Source organism: Harpia harpyja, chromosome 16 (assembly GCF_026419915.1).
Source record: "Harpia harpyja isolate bHarHar1 chromosome 16, bHarHar1 primary haplotype, whole genome shotgun sequence".
In the NCBI taxonomy this organism is placed as follows: Eukaryota; Metazoa; Chordata; class Aves; order Accipitriformes; family Accipitridae; genus Harpia; species Harpia harpyja.
Genome location: NC_068955.1, coordinates 25,442,432 through 25,464,606, shown reverse-complemented (window position 1 = coordinate 25,464,606; position 22,175 = coordinate 25,442,432). Strand labels below are relative to the sequence as shown.

Below are 22,175 nucleotides of genomic sequence, written 5' to 3'. Positions count from 1 at the left end.
ACCATGAGAAAACACTCCACTCCCTATTCTTTCTTACTAACACAGCAATTTTGGATGCTAAAATATCATGTTAATAATGTGATTTTTCAAATGGAGTTTGTTTAAATTACCAAGTTTGCAAAGTCAAGCATTGAAAATCAAGAAGAAAATATAAATTTGCACACGCAGTTTTAATTTGACTTTAAGTACATGGAGTCCAATAGACTTAGTGGCATAATAATTTGTTTTTAGGATTCCTCCAATTCACTCACTTCACTGAGCCAGAAATGTGCAGAGAAATGCAGGAAAAGAGAGAATTGTCTCATGGATAAGGTCTGCTGCCCCAGATAAATTAGCTATCATTTTTGTCTTTGTCTTAAAATTCTGAAGTGATATTGAATAGGTCATATCAACCAAAGTTTCCCAGGAAAAACAAAAACACTAGCCACATTTTCTAGATACTGGATTTGGAGCATCTGTGATCTGTTTTTATAATTTTTCCACTAACTGTAAATGAAATCTGCTCTGAACATAGGAGATGCATTATAAAGATAAGTACTATAAATTATAGGAGTTTCACATTCCAAAACAGAACACCAAAATTGTTACTTTGACACTTCAAACTTTGTGCCTCCTTTCTCCCTGTCTGAAAAGGAACTGATGATATCCTTTGAACTTTCAAGACCAATGATGTAAGAGTGTCATGAAGACTTATTAATTAAAGTGTGGAACCAAGTAAGATTCTATAACCACTGTTTATTATGGATGTTTATTATTGATGACTGCATCTTCAGAAGAAAATTTGAATAAAGGTCCATACTTTAAACAAACAAGTCATATGAACACTCATCATTTTTGGTAGATGCTGAGGTCCCATGAGAATAGAAGCACAATGCAAATAAGTGATATGTTACAACGCATATATACCAAGTGGGTGAAAAAAAGATGAGAATAGCTGGCTCTCAGTTCATCCAAGTGCACAGGTTTTAATATTGTTTTAATGCTCAAATGTTAAGTAAAGTTAAGAAAAAAAAGTCAGAGAGGAATAGATATACCGCCAGTGTAAATGTGGCAGGCTACAAAAGAGAGATAAATAATTTGTCACAGGGCACAAGAGTAAATGCCATGCTGATCGGTGTTAGCAAAGCGAGGAAAGGTATGAATATCTTTGTCTTTCCCTCAGTTAATTATGCCTGGTTTAGACTGATTGACAATGCACTTTAAAGACAAAAACTAAGTCATGAAATCTTTCAAATTATCATATTTGACTGAATTTTCATCCATTGATTTTACTCCACCTGCAGCACACTAGACAAGGTAATAATTTATGATAATTATATGAAAATATACAATTAATATTCATCACCTCTCATTTCTCATCACTTTAGATGATCAGTAATGCAGAGTAAAAATGCTGTCAGATTTCTAATTGCTTTGTAATGGGCCTGAAATAGGGAAATCGTTAAAGACAAACAATCTGTCACTTGTCTGTTACCTTAACTATCTATCACTTAAAAAAACCCTCATTAAATACATTGCTAATGAACGACAAAAGACTGTACTCAGTGTGCCCAGATGTACCTTTTTAAACAATATTGTAAATTGCTTAAATAATTCCCAAGACGTTTTCAATCATTTTTGTGGAAATTTAATGGAAAACATATATTTTCAGTTCATGTTACATCTCATTTGTTCACATCATTATGACATTTAGTCTATCATATCCACATCTCCTGGGAGACAAAACTTTGGTTTTCTTTTTACTGTTGACAAATCTGACCCAATTAAAACAAATTCTGGAAGAACTTAACATTCAGATCTCTGACACCTTTCTCTTAAAAAAAATGAAAAAAAATTCCATTAGTCAGTTTTAAATAATCCTATCTCCTCCGAGGATTTTTAATATCTAGATTAAAAAGGAAATGCAACGTTGTTCAAAGTTGAACAAATTATTTTATCTTTCACAGCCAAAACAATTGTTCCCAAGAGACAGAATGCAGAATTTTCACTTAACAACTCTCTAGTCAGCTGTCTACGAAAGCTCTGACAGAAAACTTCACTTGAAAAAAATTCTTCTCACTGTACTGACTTAAACAGTCAGAATTAAAACAGTACACCAGAACAAGTATCAGTGAGACCCCATAGTGAAACATTGTATTATTAATTGCCACATTAATTAATTAATTGTTCTTGTTAATTGTCACATTAAAACATTGGAAAAATGAAGAAAGTACAACCATAAAAATGATTTAAGACAAAATATCTGTGCATGACAAACATGCTCAATCTCTTAAATTTATCAAAACCAAATAAATATTCAGTGCTTGTTTATGTCGGTATATATATTGGATGCTAAAACACTACAGTTTAAGACAAAAGGTGTAAGAAGAATTGATGGCTGGAAATAGAAGCCAGGCAAATTCAAGTTTAGAATTAGGGACAAATTTTAACAGTAGGATGATTAGCTGTTGAAGCAGCTTTCTCACAAGTGAGGAATTTTCCATCTTTTCATGCTGACAGTCAGACAGAACATACTGGACTCAGAACAGTCCTGTAATACATAAAAAATTCGGACTAGGTGATCCAGTGCTTTCTTCGGGCTTTATTCCTATGAATCCTATTTCTTGTCAGTTACAAGACAAACAAGAAAGCAGAGAAGACTATGTTTTCAGAAAACCATTAATTAAATAAATAAACAAGTGCGCTAACAGACTAATTCAGGTGCAGTGCTTTGTACCAAGAACAGCACTACAATATATGCTGAAGTTTAACAAATGTAAGTACTGTCCAGATAGGGGAATATTTGTCCAGATAGGAATTATACTAAATAACTTTGCCTTTCCAACTATAAAAAGGCATTTTTTGCAAAAACTGTAACTTCTCAAATATTCTGAATATTCATATGCTAAGGAATCTTAGAAAGACTTGCCTTCTGATTTTTAGATAACATGTGCATCGCTCTTTTGTACACATATATAGGAATATAAAACCAATACAAACAAAAAATGCCAAAAAAAAGCTTTACTACTCTGAACACCACTTTGAAAAATACCAGTTGTCTTCAGAAGTAAAAAATGTAGTTAAATGTGAAAAAGTCTGCATTCTTAAAAGCCTGCATTCTTAAAAGAATAAAATAACAAGGGGCTGGTCCATAATTTGTACTTGTCTTTTATTGTATTAATATGTGACACAGTAGTCCAGTTAATTCCTTAAATAATTCTTTTCCTATACTTCTATGACAACACAGCACAATACTATGTGACAGTTTTAAATAAAGCATGTACTAAGATGTTAAATATTCTCACAAAAAGTCTAAAAAACCCAAACTACATATAAATTATCTTACATTCAACAAGAGAAAAAAGTTTTTATCATATTTAGGTGTCCAGCTCCAGTGAAAGTAATAGCACCTATACATACCTACGTAATAGTTTGTTTAAGATACTTAAGCAACTAATGAAGCCTGGTTTCTTACAGACATGGGTCCTATACCTCCCATTCTGGGACAACAGTCCCAGGTCTTCTCTATGACTTCATTGTATCCACACACCCTATACTTTCATGGTAAGTTCTCCACACTTGCCTGTCACTTACCTACTTTTGTTTTGCTGTCAGAAGGGGAGAAAGCAGCAAATCCTATGGTGACTTTGAACTACATGCTTACTTGCCAGCCAGCAGCTGCCAAAAGCAATAGGTAGCATTTGAGTTCAGGCAGTTTTGCCCTGCTTGCTCTCCCCTACATACCCATTTGATTTTAACAAGTCTTGAACTAAATTTTGATACCTGTAGCAATGAAAGATTATCAAATTGGCTTGAGATTGATCAACAGCTTCAAAAGTCATTACAACCAGACAGAGTATGATTAGCTAAGACTAACCCGAACATAACATTGTGACACCTGAAGCTGGATAGATTAAAATTAAAATAGAAACTGAGACACAAAGATTATAATACCAGACAAGGCCAGATAATCCTGCAGTGATTTCATTTCATAGTTTATGCATTTTGCAGCCCATGAACACCAAACTGTTATATTAAACAGCCTATTTTCTTTTACTTTGGCAGGACTGCTGAATATGCAGAGAAACGAATGAGCGTTTCACCTCCAAAATTGTTCCAATGACTTCAGAGATAATTCCTTAACATTTATAGTTAATTTTATATTGAACAACTAATTACAGATAATTATACTATTGAATACAAATGCTCACAATCTCTCAAATAACTGAGTTTAAACAACGTTATGAGCTGGCTTCAGGCACCAATCCTATAACGAGTTAAAATGGAAAAAAACTCTACATGCAACATTTAAGAATTTGGGGCATAAAGGATAAAAATGGGTATTGTAAATGTATCCAGCTTGTAAGAGGATATTAACCATTTGTGGTAAAAGCACAGTTATAGTAACCGATCTCCAAGACATCACTTCATCTTTTACAATTTTTCTTTTAGTTTTCCCCCCTTCACAACAACAGTACTTGTTCACATATCAGCCCCAATCAATGGCTAAGGGGAATAAATTAAGTGCTGTGGGCCATTCCAAGTTATATGTGGGCTGACTACAAGCCAAAATAAAGAAGGTAACTCATATAATCACACTGAAACCTTTGCCTGAGAGGTAAAATCTAATTTCTAAAGGGACTATGTAAATTAGCTCACACTTGATACATATCATTTATAATTCAATGACTTAAGTGAAATATATAATTAGTCACACTGGTGCTGCAGAAGTTAACACCGCATTGACAGAGGGAGCTGGATTGTTCCAGGGCTCATACATGTACTGCCCAAGTGCAAAGACAAGTCTTTCCCATTTGACAAATATGGACGCTCATGTTACGAATTTGACCTCACTTACAAAAGTGCAGAAAAGGGGAAAATACTAACCTACTGACTGTTTTGTAGAGACATTGATGACCAGGATAGACAAAAATCAGACTGATGCACAGGTCTTGAGCAGTTTTGTACATTTGATGTTTTTCTCACCTACCCAGAAAGTCTCTTGCTTCCCTACCATCCATGTTAAACTTTAAATAAATTCTCCATGTTTATGGTTCAGCCCCGATTGTCCCACACACTTCCTGCGCTGGTGGTTAATGGGAACGGTATGCCAGGAACAACACTCCCAGTTCTTCCCACCAATGTCTGTACAGACTGGCTGCTGCTCTACTTAAACAGTTCAGAGGGTATGAAAAATGACAAAAAGTTGCTTTATTTCTAACATATTGCATAAAAATGTAGTCAAAGGAAGATTGCCACACATTTCAAGGTATAGTGTGAGCTGAGTTTGTCTGGACTAATATTTAGGGATTTTGCTAACTAGGATCGACTGAGATTACAAAAGCTGAAGTGTACGGCACCAACCTAAGCTTTTTTTAATACGAGGAAACGTTTTTTACATCACTACAAGTCTGCTTCCTGAGCTTCATATTTTTCATTAAGAGGATGTTCTTCCTTCCCCTTTGGGACAACCATTTTCTAGAAAGAAACCATCGCCTTACTCCGCCCACAGGGTCGGGGCAACTTGTAAGGGAGACGAGAAAGACGCAGGATAGTCACCGTCACGCCCGCGGTTTTCTCCCCAGACACAAGCTGCCCGGAGCAGCCGGGCAGAGGGAACCCGACGGCCTGTGTCGACCACACGCCGAGCCGATCCCCGGGGTGCCGCCGGGCCCGTCCCCCGCGCCCTCAGTGCTCGCCGGGCCCGCGGTGCTCCGGTGTCGGAGCTAAGCTGCGACGAGGGAAGGCCTGCAAAGGAGGTGCGCCCCGGGTCTTCCCGCACCTGGAGGTGGAGACGCTGAGGGGAGAGGGGGTGTGGGGCGGCCCGGGCCCCCTCCCGCGCAGCGAGCGAGGGAGGGTGAAGTGGACCCCGGTGTCTTCTCGCCCCTGGAGGCGGAATCCCTGAGGGGAAAGTGGGGGTGAAAAGGTGTTTCCCGCTCGCCCCGGGCCGGGAGCGAGCGCTGGAGGGCGGCCGGGGCCGTTACTTACAGAGGCCGGCGGCAGTCTCGCAGCTCCGGAGCGCCGCCGGTCGCCATGGAGACGGCGTCGGGCCTCGGCCACGGCTCCGCTTCCTGCCGGTGCCAGCGCCACTACTGCCCGGGCGGAAACAGGCAAGGCGGCCCCATAAGCCACACGCGCAGCTGCCCTCCCCACCACCACGCTAAAGGCGCAAAGCGCCACGCGGAGGGCGTTGTTTCCCGCCGGACGAGTTATCCAAGGCACCGGTGCCTCCATCGACGGGCCGGCCGTGCGGGGCAGGTGAGTGCTCGCTGTTCGGTTGCCGGGGAGTGCCGTCCGTCGGTGCTGCCGGCCGGGACCGGGACCGGGACCGGGACCGGGTTCGGGTTCTCGCGCGCCGCAGCCCCCGTGCTGAGGAGGAGGAGGAGGAGGAGGCGGCGGCGGCGGCGGCGGCGGGAAGCCTCCATCGGGGCCTGGTGTGCTACGTGGGGCCGGCGGCCTCCCTGGTCCTCCTCCGTGGGTCTCGCCGGCCTCTTCCCGCTGTCGCGGTCCGTGCGTCCCGCCTGCCGGCGTGTCGGTCAGCGCGGAGCCGGTGGGGTGGGGTGGGTCCGCCGTGGCACAGCGGCCGCTTCGTTCTGGATGGTGGGCCGCGGTGGGGAAGCGTGGCCCCAGGCGGGCTTTGCGTTTTCGCGTGGTTTTAAAAGCCCTCGTGGGTTCACCGAGGGAGAAGGGGGGTCTGCGTGGGGAAGGGTGTGGAGTGGGAGGGGCGGGCGTGGTGCTTCCCCGGGGAGGGGGGGACCTCCCTGCGGTCGGGTGTGCCCTCTTTGCGGTGGTAGCTCTGCGGAGTTGGAAAACCATACTTTTTTTCCCCCATGAAAAAATGATTTCTTTTGCGGCATGAGTCACCAGAAACTGGCTTTAGTGTTGAAGTGGAAAAAAATCCTTTTACTTTCTTTTGACAATAAAAAAAGTCTTACAAAACTTGCAAAACTCTTCCCTACTGGGAGACACTGTTACTTTTTACCAGAAAGTTAATGATAAATCAGCTAGTACAAACTTGGGATTTCAGTATACCCGAGAATCTGCTTAAAGCTCAATCATTACTGTGCTGTTATTGACGTTTAATTCCTCTGTTTATTTTTTTCATTCTGGGTCATTAGCTTGATGATAGATGGCCAAAAATAAAAAGCACCCAACTAGTTAGGTTTTTATTTAGCGACCTGTGCTAACTTTGTATGTTTTCATTCATTTTTGTTTGTTTCTTTGTTTGTTTTTATATGCTCTTCTACTTTAATTTCAAAAAGTTAAGCCTTCTTACCCAGAAGGATGAAGGAGGGTCCACAGTGTGATTATCATTGTGTAAAACCCGAGCCATACCTTTTTGTCTTCTTGCATGTATCTCATTCCAGAATTGACAAAATGTCACCCTTTTATGTGCTTCATTTTTTCATATATTAAGTATAGTATCGCTTCAAAATAAAAAATGTGTATTTTTAAAAGTCTATGTATATAAAGTATATATATAATCTGGATAGGTTCAAAGTAGTTCAGACAGTTAAAACACAAAATGATTTTAAAGGAGTATGGACAGCTTCTGAAACATGATATACTAAGCAACTGGGACAGGAAACACAACTCACTTCACGTATGATACCCTATGGGATGGAATGGCCATGTGAACTAAGCTGGTTTTTTGCACTATAGAGCTTATGTAGGGGTGTAGATGTGCTTGAGGGCTGCAATCTATTTCATGATCCTGTAGTTTGTCACGTTTCCTCATTTTTGCTTTTTCTAATGGTTTCTCTTTCAAATTGTAATTATATTTATTTAATTTTCTTACCCAGTGCTAAGGAAGTAATTTCAAAGCCAGTCAGATTATGGCCTTTGAAAGGATAACACAAAAGAACTGGTACAAAATCCTGGGTGCAAAGCCATCAGACAGTCCAGCAGAACTAAAACGGAAGTACCAAAAACTTGCTTTATTAGTAAGTATTTTATTATTTAAGATGTGCAAAAATAAATTTTATAAACCAGTAAGATAACAATTGCAGGTTTTGTGTTTACATTTTTTGTATATATAGGATTAATCAGTGTATTTTTATAATAGCAGTTCACTGAGGCTGGCTTAAGTTTGAAATAAACGTCAGAAGTTTATGAGTTATTATATTTTGCAAAGAGGGGTTGTGGTGTTCTGGTTCCAAAATACTGATATGTCTTACTAATCATTCATGAGTAAACTGAAGCAAATACTTGTCCATCAGGTGCTGGATAATCAGGTGCTCAAGAAAGGTCATTGTTTGTAGCACATAGTGATGAAATTTGCTAATTGACATTCGTGGTATTTACTGTCGTGCGTGCAGTTATAGCGTGCTGAATGCAACCCTTGAATATATAAAGACCAGATGCAAAGAGCAAAAAGAAGCTCTTCCTGATAGTCTGCAGTAACGGAATAGAAAATGTATAGGAGGAAAATATGTTAATATCAATTTTATTTGATGCATTTTTGTGGAGTCAAGTTTTTGGTCATGCATTAAGACTTGATGTTCTGTGAATTCCCTTAATTTTTCCTGTACTCCTGGTATACATGTATAAGAATCTCAGAGCTTCACCAGATTATTTCATATGATTCTTGGTTCTTCTTTTTTACTCCTTCCCCTAAATTCAGGCTTTTTGCTCAAAAGATGCTTTGGCCTGGCTTTCTGAGGAAAATGGGGTGTATTTTTTTGATACTGTTGACCATTTTCAACCAAATTTGATAAACAAATAGAATTCCCAGGGTAGCTAAATTTCTAAGTTTCTTGAAAACTGGCAGCCTGGTAGAGAAGAAGGAAGAAGGTGAACAGAACTCTGGTTTTTATATATTCCTTCAGGTAACTGCTATCTAGACTGTCAGTATTGGTAGGTCATTAGAGAGTACATCCATGGCTGATCTTGCTTGGTTTGAGGTGTTAGAATGAATGTGGTAAGAAGTTGGGATTTTTAAGCAAGGTAAAGAGAATGCTAGTCAACAGGAGACTGAGTTTTGTTAGAGTTGAAATAAGTTCATGGGTTGGTTGCGGGGGGGGGTGGGGTGGTGGTGTTTGTTTGGCTTATTCATTTTATTTCTACCCTCTGTGAAAACTGTTTTAAAGGTCATTTCACCGGTATGTTCCAAATTCACACATTTTGATACTCTTTAGTTGAATTCACTTAAGGATTCCTGCTGTACATCTACTCCTCCTCAGTGCTTCCTGCTAACGTATTTCTTTGCCTGTAACTGATCTGTGTACTTGGTGTCTTAAGCTTCAACACCTTACAAGATGTTTGCATGCAGATATAGTACATAAATCCTTAGGTCTTCACTATTAAACATTAGAAGAACCAATGTAGGAGAGCGCTTTGGAAACGAAGCTTCTTAGTTCTGCTCTTAATAGTAGTAGTTGTTTTCTTGGACCTCCTAACGTTTTTGTTCTATTGAATTACTAGTAAAATGTGAATAAAATATCAATAATGATCTCGTCGTTCTTAGTGAAAACAATAGGGAGATCACAGTGTAAAATACCTCTTCTGTTCAGATAGGGGGCTAATTTAAACTGAATACTGTAATGGAATCAATATATTTCTTTCACTATGAATCTATGTATAGTAATGGAATTAAAATCATATGTGAAGTATTGTTCAGAGCTGTTTGCCACAGAACTGAAACTATGTAGTGCCTTTCCTGTGTGAATTTTTTTTTTAAACGAAAGTGACCCTTTACTTTCACGAAATTATTTTGAAGTGTATGAAGCCAGAATTGTTGGAGTTTACAACTCTCTGTTTACATCTATAACTATAGTTTTAGAAGATGAAAATACTATTTTAATATACAAGCTTTTCTTTAGAACCTGTATATTTCTAGGCTAATTGGTTACAGCTCTTTATTCGAAAAGTCAGTGAGAAATGTTAGAGAAGATGAAGATACTTCCCCCCCCCGGCTCAGAATTCTTTTGCTATCTGTGATGGATCTCTGACTAAAAAGCCACACTGATCTTTACTTGTAGGTGTTTTCTGCAAGACTGATCAGCTTGTCTGTTGTTGTTACCATATGTCCTGTCTCTATTCATCTTTTTCTTTTAGCCGAACTGTTACAGACTCTATTTGTTTGTCTACTTACTAATACAGCATTGAGCACAGTCAGTCTGAAGTCTTTAAAAGCATGGTGGTAATAAAACAACAGTTATTTTTATGCACCTTAAAAACTCATTGGCTGTGCATAGGAGTGACTGAGGCTACAGTACGTACCTTCACTAAAAGGTGTTCATATAACACTTAGTTACAGCATGAAAGTTACTGCCACAGATGTTGTTGAGTCCAAGGGGTTCTGTGGTTGAAAACAAGACTTTCATGAAAGAAAAGTCTGCCATGGCATTTTAACACAAAAAAAACTCTGATTCAGAGATTCATGAGCTGTGGACTTCTGAATATTGGTGGAATATACAAGGGAGGTGTTGCTGTATGTTTGTCTTGTCCTGATACTATTCCCTAGGCATCCACTGTTCATTGTCAGTAACAACAATAGCACTGGATGGACCTCTCGTCTTACCGGTTGTGCCCTATTCATAACTCGCTTGCGTCCCAAGTAAAGCTTGTACTTAGAGCTCTTGTCAGTTAGAGGTATGAAGCTACCAAAGTGCTCATTTGGGTTTTCTAAAGCTGTTGGAGATGATGATGGTAGAAGTAGTAGTAGTATTGGTGTGGGCAGAGAACAGGTCTACATGCAGGTGTTTTTATGTACTGTGGTAGTAGTCAGTTACCACAGTGACTCCAGTTTAGAAGCTGGAATAGGAGATGAGCACAGCCGTGTATTGCCTATTAAAAGATTTCATGACAAATTATATGGTCAATACAGAAAGTTTTCTGGCTTATGTGTAGCAGCAGACATTAACCTCCTGTACTAATTACCTTAAAATCCAGAAGTTTGTAAAGCAACTTGCAGCTCGGATACCAACTGCAATTATTATGACATTCATTCTGTAATCATGAATATTCTGATCACAGATGTTCATTAGCATCAAATATAATAGATGGTGGAATTTATTTTTTAAAATAATTCTGCTGTTTAAATAAAAATGGTAAATGTCTGAGTCCAAGCCTTCTTCAAATGATCCCAGTGCTTCATGTTGAGCATTTGCTTTTTGCCATCTGCTATTTTCTGTTTGTCAACACATGTATGCTTAGCATCTTGAATGAACAGGCAGATGTAAATTTCCAAAGCTAAAAAGAGTTGGAGATTTTACCATATGTCATCCAAAAGATAACTATATTTGTATTTAACTCTCAGGACTGACCTTAATAATACAAAGTAGTACGCAATTAAAAATGGTTGAATTGTAGGTTTGTAAGAATGATTTCATAATGGCAAATGAGCTTAAAACTGATCAATTTTTAAAACATAACTTGTTTTTGTCATTTCTAACAAGTTGATGATAGAAAATGGTAATAACCCGTAACAAATAAAACTGTGCATATGCACCCTACTAGAGTGAATACATTTACTTACCATTTTGCCATACTTTGCTTTGCTGCACTTACTTTTTTTCATTTGGTCAAGTCACAACATATGTTTAAGTGAATTATTTTACTTCAGGTAGTATCAATTTCATCTTTAAGAGGAGTATTAATTTGATACAGAAAATAGCACATGTTTGGCCTAGAAGTAGTGGTATAGCACAGGTTTGCCTAAAAGTAATGGTATTTTTTAAATCAGTTTTTTTTTCTTTTCACCTTCTAAGTATTTGAGTAAAAGTTCATATTTATAAAATTTCCTTGCAACTTAATGACACTTAAATTTATTTCTTTTAAATTCTTGTCTATTTATGTGACTCTGACACCTGGATCATCCTGATACTTTATTATTGTAACAGTCAACAGCAGCTGAAGACAACAGACTTTTGGGCACAAGACGTGTGTGATGCTGGCAATTTTATAAATATTTAAAAATTAAATTTTTAAAACAAAATCCAACTTTTGTATATGCTGGCTCATCCTCCGGTGTCTTCTCTGGCTGAAGCTCTGTGCTAGTAATTCTGAAAGGAAAAAAAAAATTAGAAATATGTATTTTGTAACCAGCATAGCTCAGTGCAAAGGTTCCTTGACTGGCTGTTTTAAGTTCATGCTAAAGTGCTTTCTGAAGCATGGAAGACTTGCAGTTTCCATGCTCTGAGGGGAATCACAATAAATTTTGAGAATTAATATGTTGTCTAAGTAGTAGGAGTTTGGTCTTTAATCTTCTGTCTTTGGAACATGCTGATGGTTTTGAGATATTTGGGCTACATACAGCCTTTTCATCCAGTTACATACACAGTAGTTTCAACAAGATTTCTTAAATGGATAAACAGGTTTTATGCTCTATACTTAGTTTTTCAAGGAATCTATACAGCTTTTAGGAAGGACAGTGCTTATGTTCCGTTTCTTAATGTGTATAAAATTAACAGAGGATGAAATTAAAGTAACAAAAATAGGATATTGGGGAAAAAATTACACTTGTCTTATTATTGGCACAATTTTTACATCTCCTTTTGGTCTAGCACTTTGTGGTCAAAGAATGAGTTGCCAGATTGTTTTCAAATTTTCATGTAGCTGCTCTATATCTGAAAACTGCTTTTTACAGTGAATAAAGTCACCAAACGCATAAGCTTTGTCTAGCTGAAAATCAGGTGTCTGTTCCTGTTGATGCTGATGATATTATAGGATACCTTTCAACTGGAAAAAAAATTATTGTGCAGGAAAATTATATGCTGCTGTTACAATGTGTGCCCTAATCTTAAAGAAAATCCATGTAATTTGAGCAGGGAGTATGCAGGAAGCTCTTATTTTTAATATGGTGAGGAAATAAAATGTGCCGTTTAACACATAGTGTTACAAAGATTATCTTTTTATCGGAAGGGGTGGTGTGTGTATAGAAATACAAAGTGTTAAGGTGATCACTTAATCTGTTTGAGAGAGTAGAAAATTTGAAAACAGAGAGGATCAGGCATAGGTGAGAATGACTCTCGGCAGCAGTAAAAAAGGACATTAATAGAAATTTAATTTAATGAAGCAAAATAACTTCAAGAAGAGATTGTTCCATTGAGCTTGTGTAGAGGAAAGACATCTGTCTTTCTGGAGAGAAAAAAAAAATCTGTTGTATCTTATCAGATTTATGTACACATCTAAATTCTGCAATCACAAGAAATGCAGAGTGTATTTATGTGAAGTTAAAGATCTGCTGCCGTGATTGTTGTGTTAAAGTTTGTTCCAAAATAAATTGTGTTACTCCTGAAAGCGCTTGCCTACTGAGGAACTTCTTTTCGTGCTGAGTTTAAGTTGAGAATTTGAATCTTTAAAATGAAAACACTTTGAGCTTTGTATCAGAAGTCTCATAATAATGCTTTTCGTAATGAACATTATGCAGTGTGTGTATTCTTTTTTATAATAGCTTTTGCAGGTTTTTTATTTTTTGTTTGAATAGCAGCATACTTGTTAGAGATGCTTAACAGATCATCATGCTTAGCTAACTCTAGTTTCAGATAACTTGTAGAAAATGGATTTTGTAATTTGACTATAAACAGAACAAGTTCAGTGCAGCCTGGTTGTAGCTTGACTGAAGTTAATATAATTGCAAGAGAGAGAAAGATAAGCCACGAAGTTTAATACAAAGGACTGTTGTTTTGACACTCTGGGTATTTTTATTTTGAGCTGTTCTTTACATCTGATTTACTACTTAGGACTTTAATAAAATACAAGGGAGCATATTTTCAAGTTGGGGCTCGAAAAATTGATTAGCTTATGTAGTATGTAATGAACCTCAGTGTTACAGAAGTCACTAGTTCAAACAGCTTGATTAGCCAGATCATGATCATGCTGATGTTCCTGCTGCTGTTTAAGCTATGAGAGCTTTTGTTCGATTCATCCACCTGATTTTTTGTGGTGGTGGTTTTTTGGGTGTTTTTCTTACACCAGAAGACGTCATTACGATATTCAGTAGTAAGTCTGAAGAACAAGTATTTACCCAGGCAACGATCGTGTTGCAGTAACATGAACTTTAATCAATCTGAATGGTATCACAAATTTGTGTCAAGATGGTACTTAAAAGCCAAACGTTTTGGAGATGCGTGATGCTGCCACATAACAGTGATACGGACTGCCGCGTCTGAGCCGAAGCTCCTGCTTGCTCAGTCAGAATTGTGTGAAGATGTAGTGCTGGTGGCAGTTGGTCCTTGGGCCTTACATGCTCTTGTTAGGGTAGCTGGCCAATGGCAGTGTGTGTTCTATGTAATTAGGCAGCTGGCTAATCAAATGAAATGCGGTGATTAACCAATTAGCCCTCTGATTGGTCAGCAACCAGCTGGAAGGTGCACACACCCTGTACAAGAACAGGCTGAGAAGGGTATCCTGACTTGCAGAAGGGATGGGGGCCAGAGAGGTCATGGATGTAGGTGAAGAGAAAAAGGATGTAGTAAGGTATCATAGTAGAAAAAGGGACATGTGACAGTACTGGTATGTAGGCTGCAGTACTCCTTTATTAGAGGTGGGTGTCTACCGTATCTCAGTTTGTATGGAGCGATGTCTCACTTTTTATTACTTTGTAATGTGTAATTTTTTATATTGTTTTTTTAAAGATGTAGGTGAATTTTAACAAGAGGATGCTGTGAACATCCCTGTAGGAGAAAGTTATTTTTAACTGTTGTATTGAATATGAGAAAACTCATAGCATCACAAAATAAGCCAGCAAGTAAGCAATGTATTGCTTATCCAGGTAGTTCAGCCAGTTGTGAAAGTAATGTTGGTATGGAAAATGATTTCTAAATTTAATCTGTTTACTTACTGGGTTATTGTCCATAGCTTATTTGTTATGATGAGCAGCTTCTGATACTTCATCCTCTGTAGTTTTAAGGTACATACATAAGAACAGAATGGGCATCAGGCAATTGGAATGTGAGATTCAGCTAATGTGTGCTTGGCCTTTAATGTAATTTATGCTCTGCAAAGGAATCTGATGCCTCTCTTGAACATTTTGTGCACAGGTTATGTAGGTTATTAATCATCACAATATATTAAAAATAGAATCTACACTGTCTTTGGTAGCCTTTTTGTGAAAGGTGTTCCATACTTACAAATATTCACTGTGTCCTGAGGCAGTATAAGATTAAAATTCTGATTAAAAATAAAATCTTAAGTACTAGTTTATTAAATTCCATAAAGATGTTTGTTTACTTAATATTTGCAAGTGTTCTTTCAGCACTTTTGCAGACACACTGAAGTAGTTTTACATTGCGCAGTGTGCTTTTTATCTCATTTCTAAAGTGAGATGTCTGAAATAAAAATCATGTAGCGGAAGATACGAATTAAAGCACAAATAAGGAAGCTACAAAGACAGGCATAATGTTTTCATATAAGTAAATGTTCTGATTATTCTGACGTTTGAGCAGCCACTGTCAAGAGTACCTTGAGTTGTTCAATATTTTCAAATCAGACTATTTATTTAAGTGCCTACTTCTGAAATTTTAAGCACTGGGTCAATTATTTAAAGAACCTATAAACCCAGAACATGAGTTTGAAGGTGTAATAAATGTTAAAAGTAGAATCAATCATCTTGCAATAACTGTGTTTATATAAGGTTCTCTTATTGCTATTAAATGAAATTGACCACACTTGTGTTGAATCTGAAATAGTTACTAGATTTTTAAAATATTGTAGTATGATGTAGTAACCTGTAAAACTTAGTGTTTTGGGGACTTGTTTTGGTTGGGGTTTTTTTAGGTTTAAATAAGTTATCTGTGTGTAATTTTGCCTTATGTTTAAAATGCATAATATAATTATTATGGAAATTTGTTAAAGCAACACATTCATTCTTTCCTCCACCTTTAAACACTTTAGAGTCAGAAAATCACAATCTGAATGACATAACTGTCCCACCCTCCTCCTTTTCCTTGCCTCAGTGCATCATGAATGCTTTCTCATATCCCATTGAGCCCAAATGCTCAGCAGACATGAGCTCATTTGAACTGATTTAATGCAGAAGTGAATTCTTACACCTGAAGGGCTGTCTTGTAGGACACTTTGTAGGTAGCTTGTATTAGTACAATAAAGTTCAGCTTTTTTGTTGTCGTCTGCCAGTCATTTGGATAACCTCTGTCATTTAATTTTCAGTATGTTAGAAGTAACGCTTTAAGGCTGAAAAGTCAATAATCAGATATTTCTAAAAGTTGACCCTTCGTTGTTATTCCCAACAAATTAACAATAACGAAAAAATTCACAGTCTGTGTTGCTTGGATTTATGACCTAAGAATGTCCATGGTCAAAGAAAGTAAAGATGAACAAGTTTTCTGAGCAACATTTTAGCTAACATTTTTCTTTTCTTGACATAACATTAAATAGTAACTAATTAGGTGTTTGAGGAGAGGCTGAACAAGAGTTTCTCTTTTAAGAGGTACTTACATTCTGTCAGAGCATGCCAGCAATCCAGTGTTAGTTCCTACTGCTACAGAAGAGCAATGCAAAGTATGGGCTTGGTGGGATTCCCTCAGTATAACTATGGCTTCTCTAAATGTTGCCGTTGAAACTCAAGTGATGAAAACCTTGGATTATTCCTCTACAGTTGCTGATCTGTCCTAGGTGATGACTTTACCTTTTCGTCTCTTGACTATTCCTTCCTGTAAGGGAATGGGGAAGTTCTGTAAAGGCTAAGACCGTCTACATAGACTGCTTATTAAATATCAATGGCAAAAAGCTCAGTAACAAAGTCTGTTAAGTGAGCGGAGTATTCTATTGTCTCATGATTTCCTTGAGTCATCTGGAAAGAATGCCCTTTTAGTAGTTACAAGGACATACAGTCAAAGTTGTTTCCTTCCTGCAAATTGAGAAATTTGCCAACTGCAACCAACCTTGAATTAGAAGTAAAACACCAAACTACTGATCAGTCCAGATATGAATGCATCCTTTAAGCTATCAGTGTAAATCCAGTCCAAACTAGATGCAAAGTTTATGTGATTCTATGCATTATGTCTGGAATTGTTTTGTCACTATGGCTATGAAATTCTGAAATAACTGAATGCCGATGTGGTTTTTTGGTTTTTTTTCTTTTTTTTAATACTGGTGTGATATCCATATATCCATGAAATGGAGTCTTTGTGCCATAGTCATAGCATACTTCATGGCTTCTGACTTTAAGGGTTGAAACTTCTCAAGATGCTTTAGACTTATTAGGCATTGCCTAAGATAGGAAAGTATTGTCTGTACAACAGGCTGTGGTGCTTCTGTTTTTATTTGGATACCATGTAACATGTTTACTAATGTATCTCTCAAGTTAAGCTGCCTTATCAAAGGTAGGTGGTTTCTTCATAGGTTCTGCACCCAAATGTTTTCTGAAGTGCTAAATTCTGTTAATATTTAGCTTTTCATGTCCATTTTAAAAGTTATAATTTGACTGGGGCTTAACCCGTTATTTTGAGATCATGAACGGCTTCAAATACTATAGAGATTTTATATTGCTCCCAGAGGTAGGGACAGCTGAAAGAAATGTTTTCAGGAAAACAAAAAACCAAAACTACCTGCAACTTTTGAAGTGTTATGCAAGTGTTACAGTTACGACTGCTAACAAATAATTTTTTTTAAAAAGTCCTCTATTCTTCAAGGCCTGCTTTCCACAGTGACTTCTGCAGCTGAAGTGCTTTAGGGATTTTGATTATTTTGCATTATGCTTAAATCTGACCTCCTTAAAGGTCTCTCTCTGTTTTTAGGTATTCCATATGAATCTGACAATTAATGGTATACTTTGGTTTGGGGGGGGGGGGGGACAGCACAAAAAACTGTGCTTTGTGCTCAGCAGTTCTTAGGAAGTTGTGGGGTGTCAAAGTAGTTGACTTTCTTAGCCTGCAGAAAGGTATTCATCTTGCAAGTCACGGTGCCAGCTGAAGACTACTGCCCCTAACTGCCTGTCCCTGCCCTTCTGCCAGATGCTACTCAGCCAGGAAATAGCATCCTGTGGGTTTTCCTTCATCCACTACCGTACATGTCAGCTGGAAAAGTTCAGGCCCATTTTTTCAGTAGTTTAAGCAGCCTGGTTGTTTGTGGTTTGTTTTTTTTTTTTACAATACAATACAGGATTCTGGGGTTTGCTTTCACATGAAAGTAGCATTTGCCTAAACTAGTTTCCTAACCATTTGTGTAACTGGCATTACTGTATGACTAGGGCCACATTAACTTATGCCTAAACAACGGAGCGTTGTTTAATGTGACACTTAACAGTGTCAATTGTGAGCACAGGGGCTGGAAATTTAGAAGGAGCTTTTAGGATTCCCTTTATATTTTTATTTTTACCTTTATACTCCTATAAATTTTAAAATGTTTCATTTCTTCACTAGTTTTTGGTGGGTTTTTTTATTGCTTTATCTTCTGCTGTCTAGCATAGTTTCCAAAAGGCTTTTTAAAGTAGCTTTTAAGGCTCTTCGGTGGCTCTTTGTAGGAAAATAAGGAGCCATGGAAGCAGAAGAAAATGAAAGAGAAGCTGTTTCTAAAGATGTACTTTTTGGTAACCATAGGTTCTGTTTTCTCTCCTCATTTTCATACCTTCATTAGCCAAATTAATTTTTGCTTCTATTTATACAACAACAGTTGATTTTCTTTTTTATCACTAGAAACTGAAACTTTACATTTCATTTCAGCATTAAGTTTGTTCAAGAGCTGAAAAGGATGAGAAGTGTGAATATTTAATGTGAAAGTCATGTGAAGTAATTACTGTTTTGTTGGACTCTTCTCAGTCTAAAGGGGTTAGATCTTTCTAGAGACTGGGGAATAGGGGGTGAAAGCACTAAGAATTCATTACTTAGTTTTCTGTACGATGGACTACTTATTGCTGCTGCAGAAATGTAGTCCATTTCCCTTGCCAATGCAATAGGTTATCTTTCTCATCTTGAGAAAGTTTTCAAACAAGAATCTGCAATTACTTGTTTTTGCAGGGGGAGCTGGAGTGCTTTAAAGTAGCAGATTCACGGAGTGTTACCTTGAACAAAGTGGAGACCTACTGTCAGTAGTTACGACCAATAAGAGAGTGTAAGGTCAAAATAGTAGTATCATAATACTACAGTACCATGATAAAAGCAATTGCATTAGGAAAGGATTCCGGTCATACCTGATACAATCTTTAGACTTCAATAATTTACTGCAGAGAATAAAGTATTTTTCATTAGAAATTACTTCTTAGTGTAAGACCAGCTCTGCAATCACAGGACTTTTACAAGTAGCATCAAATTGAAAGTGACTACTTCTGTGGAAGTTGAAATTTACTTCTATAAAAGTATAGTCAGAATTACAGTGGCAATCCTGCTGCTACTGTACTTAAATATATAAAACAAGTATGCAAAAGATGGGGCATTTGGCAGCAGACACTAAGTATAGAGGAGGAAAAGCGGATCTCTTTTTGGATTTTTCAGATGGCTCTCAGCTCAGATTCATGACCAACTTGACAAAAGATTAAGATTTTCCAGTGAATAATAGAACCATTCAAAACCCTGGTCAGAAATTAAGGTTCTCAATGTGTGTAATTTAACTGTGAAAGAAGATGATGTGATGAAATTCTTGGCTTAATCACAGAGAAGGTTGAGGAAGTTCAAAGTATGTTTAAGGAAGATAACTTTAAAAAATCCAAGATGCAAATTAATAAGTTTATGACAGTGTAATTTATTCTATGATTATTTTTTTTAATTGCACTTTAGAGGACACCAGTAATTTTCAAGAATTTGCAGCATTGGATTGATAGTGTCGTACTCTGTTTTTACTGTTCAGCTATGAGTGAGTGCCAGTTATGTGGTCTGCACATACATTAAGTGTATTCACTTAATCCTAACTTTTTTTTTATTCTGGCTGTTTTTAAAAGAAAGCAAGTCAGGTTGTCTGTGGGTATTTTCTTTTAAAATTATTCTTTGGGTGATGAATAACTGAAATGTTACAGGAAGATTCATTTTTCCTCCTATGTGCTGTCTTGATGATGCTTTCCTGCAAATACCTTGAGTCACAGCAAATATTTCCTTGTAGTAACAGCCATAGCAGCAATAATATTATCCAAAGTATTTCTATTCTGATGGTTCTTATTTGTGTCGAGTGAAGTTGGAGGTCTGCTGTGCAGGATGTTTTGTATAGCAGTGGTTATCTCTGGCCTGACAGTATGGAGAAGATTAATAATGTGTGTAAAGCATGCAAGCAGTTGAATATTGTGCTGGAAGCTCAGACTGATACTTGCATAAAAATTTCTGATTTTGACAGACTGTAAGGAGAAAAAAGGGATAAGAATGGACACAGTTTTCACCAGCTAGTTGATCACTGGGTGATGTTAGAAAAAGTCATAGAATGGATAAGGTATAAGAGATTAGAAGGAAAATGAAATTGTTGTCTTTTATTTTTCCTCAAGTGAGGAACATTTCCTATGAATAAGAATCATCCTGGAGGTAGACAGTGGAGGCTGGAATCAGTGTCAAAGCAGATAAGATGATCAGGTAGGAAAAGGCTAAAGTTGTTAAAAAGCTTAAAGATTGTTTGTGTTTGGGGAAAAAAGGAAGAAGAGATGGATTGAAGTAATGAATCAAGGAGATAAATTCCTTGCTCTTTTGTCCAGCTGTCTTCGGGTAGATGTCCTTTGGGGGAGTTTAAATCTCTATATGAAAAGATGGAATGTCACAAGGAACTCTTCACTTTCTGTTTCTCGTCTTTGCAAGTGGAAAAAGCAGGCTACTTCCCTGTTCTCTGCTAACTTCTGCCAATTGAGTGAACATGTTGAAAAGATTGATTGTGGGCTAGGAAGGCAAGTTTAAGACCTGGAATCATTCTTTTCAGGAAGTGAAGAAGTTTCACATTTCAGAGGGAGTGCTTTGCAAAAATCACTGAAATAAGAAAAGCACCTTCAAAGTAATTTTGCTTTGTGCTGTTTTAACATAAGACCACACCTCTTTTCGTCTTTTTTTTTCCTCACAGCCCCCCCCCCCTTCCAAATACTTGACATGTGAAGCTTTTCAATACTGAATTGTGCTAGTTACTTAACAGGGGATAGCTTACAAAAATGTAAACAAAAGTGGAACCTGATCTAGTGAATGTACTCACTTCTTTACGTGGGTATCCTAATGAAATGCATGTATTACATTCCTGATATTTTTGGAGATGAAATATGAGTCCCATATTTAGCCCACTGAACATACATCTTGCCTGTTACAGTCTTTGTGTACAAGAAAGGATATGATCACATCACTTCAATTTAGAAAGCCTGTAGGGGAGGAAATGTGAAGCAGATATTTAAAAACAATAATAAACTTTTATTTGCTTTGGTCTCCGTTTTTCATCATGCTAGTATAGTGCAGAGAAACAATGAAATGTTTTTGATGTAACCTTCTAGTAAGCATTAGGTGGCAGTAGTGTGTTGTACTTGGCAGCTGCTTTGTCGTTTGGGTTTTTTTATCTTCTGCAATCTTTAGTATAGTGTAATAAATGGAGAAAAAATTTTATTTCTTATAGTTTTTATAAAATGTGAATTTATGGTTGTTCTGACTGTATGTGACTAAGGGCAGCTGTTGTTGGACTCTTGCATATGTAGGTGGGATTAGCATACTGTAGTTTCTGCACAATATTCATGACATTTTCTGATACGCAGTATCTAACAGTGATTAATATTAACTGCAAATTCTGATTATAAATATGCTGTTAATGGCTAAATGAGTTTAATTTTGCAGTCTTTACTTTTTCACAAGCTGTTACCATTTCTAAATTTAATATAGCTTGTTAGATGAAGTATGTTTTTTTGCTTGTGTTTACTCTTCTCTTTTTTTTTTCTTAGATAAAAAACAGACTTAAGCTCAAGAGAATGTTGGTAGGAACTTAATTAACCTTTCAGCATAGTGGTGTTATTGCCACTCCAGACCTTAGACAAGTGTGGTTACCTTGTGACCCTTTTGGAGGTTTTTTCCCTTCATCCTTGTTTCTCACAGGTAAAGGATCTCAAGGAGTTTGGAAGTGGTGTTGCATTGTATTAATTGGGCAGGTTGATCAATTAATAGAAGAGCAGCAAGAAAGTGTTGACAGAACATGCTATCTAATTAGTACCTGATGAACCATGTAGGCCACAGAGCCCAGAGTGTAATGTTGCTTCAGGGTGGCTCCTATATAAGACCTTAATATGCAAAATAGGCATGTAGAAAAGCTAAAAAAGAATATTTCAGCATAGTTCCAGTGAAAGAAGTCTTCATTGCTGAAAA

The 22,175-nt window shown here is 37.4% G+C and overlaps 1 protein-coding gene and 1 long non-coding RNA gene across 2 annotated transcripts in view; one reads left to right on the top strand and one right to left on the bottom strand.

The window, feature by feature from the left end:
- LOC128152979 (uncharacterized) overlaps positions 1-6,056 on the bottom strand; it is a 39,003-nt gene extending 32,947 nt beyond the window's left edge. Inside the window, exon 1 of the long non-coding RNA XR_008238806.1 lies at positions 5,968-6,056. This is a non-coding gene — a long non-coding RNA (uncharacterized LOC128152979). The remainder of the gene's footprint in view (positions 1-5,967) is intronic.
- A 121-nt stretch (positions 6,057-6,177) lies between these two features.
- Positions 6,178-22,175, top strand: part of DNAJC24 (DnaJ heat shock protein family (Hsp40) member C24) — a 37,790-nt gene continuing 21,792 nt past the window's right edge. Inside the window, exons 1-2 of the mRNA XM_052811632.1 lie at positions 6,178-6,237; positions 7,782-7,922. Of these exons, the coding sequence (XP_052667592.1) occupies positions 7,815-7,922 (108 nt within the window). The 5' untranslated portion in view covers positions 6,178-6,237; positions 7,782-7,814. The remainder of the gene's footprint in view (positions 6,238-7,781; positions 7,923-22,175) is intronic.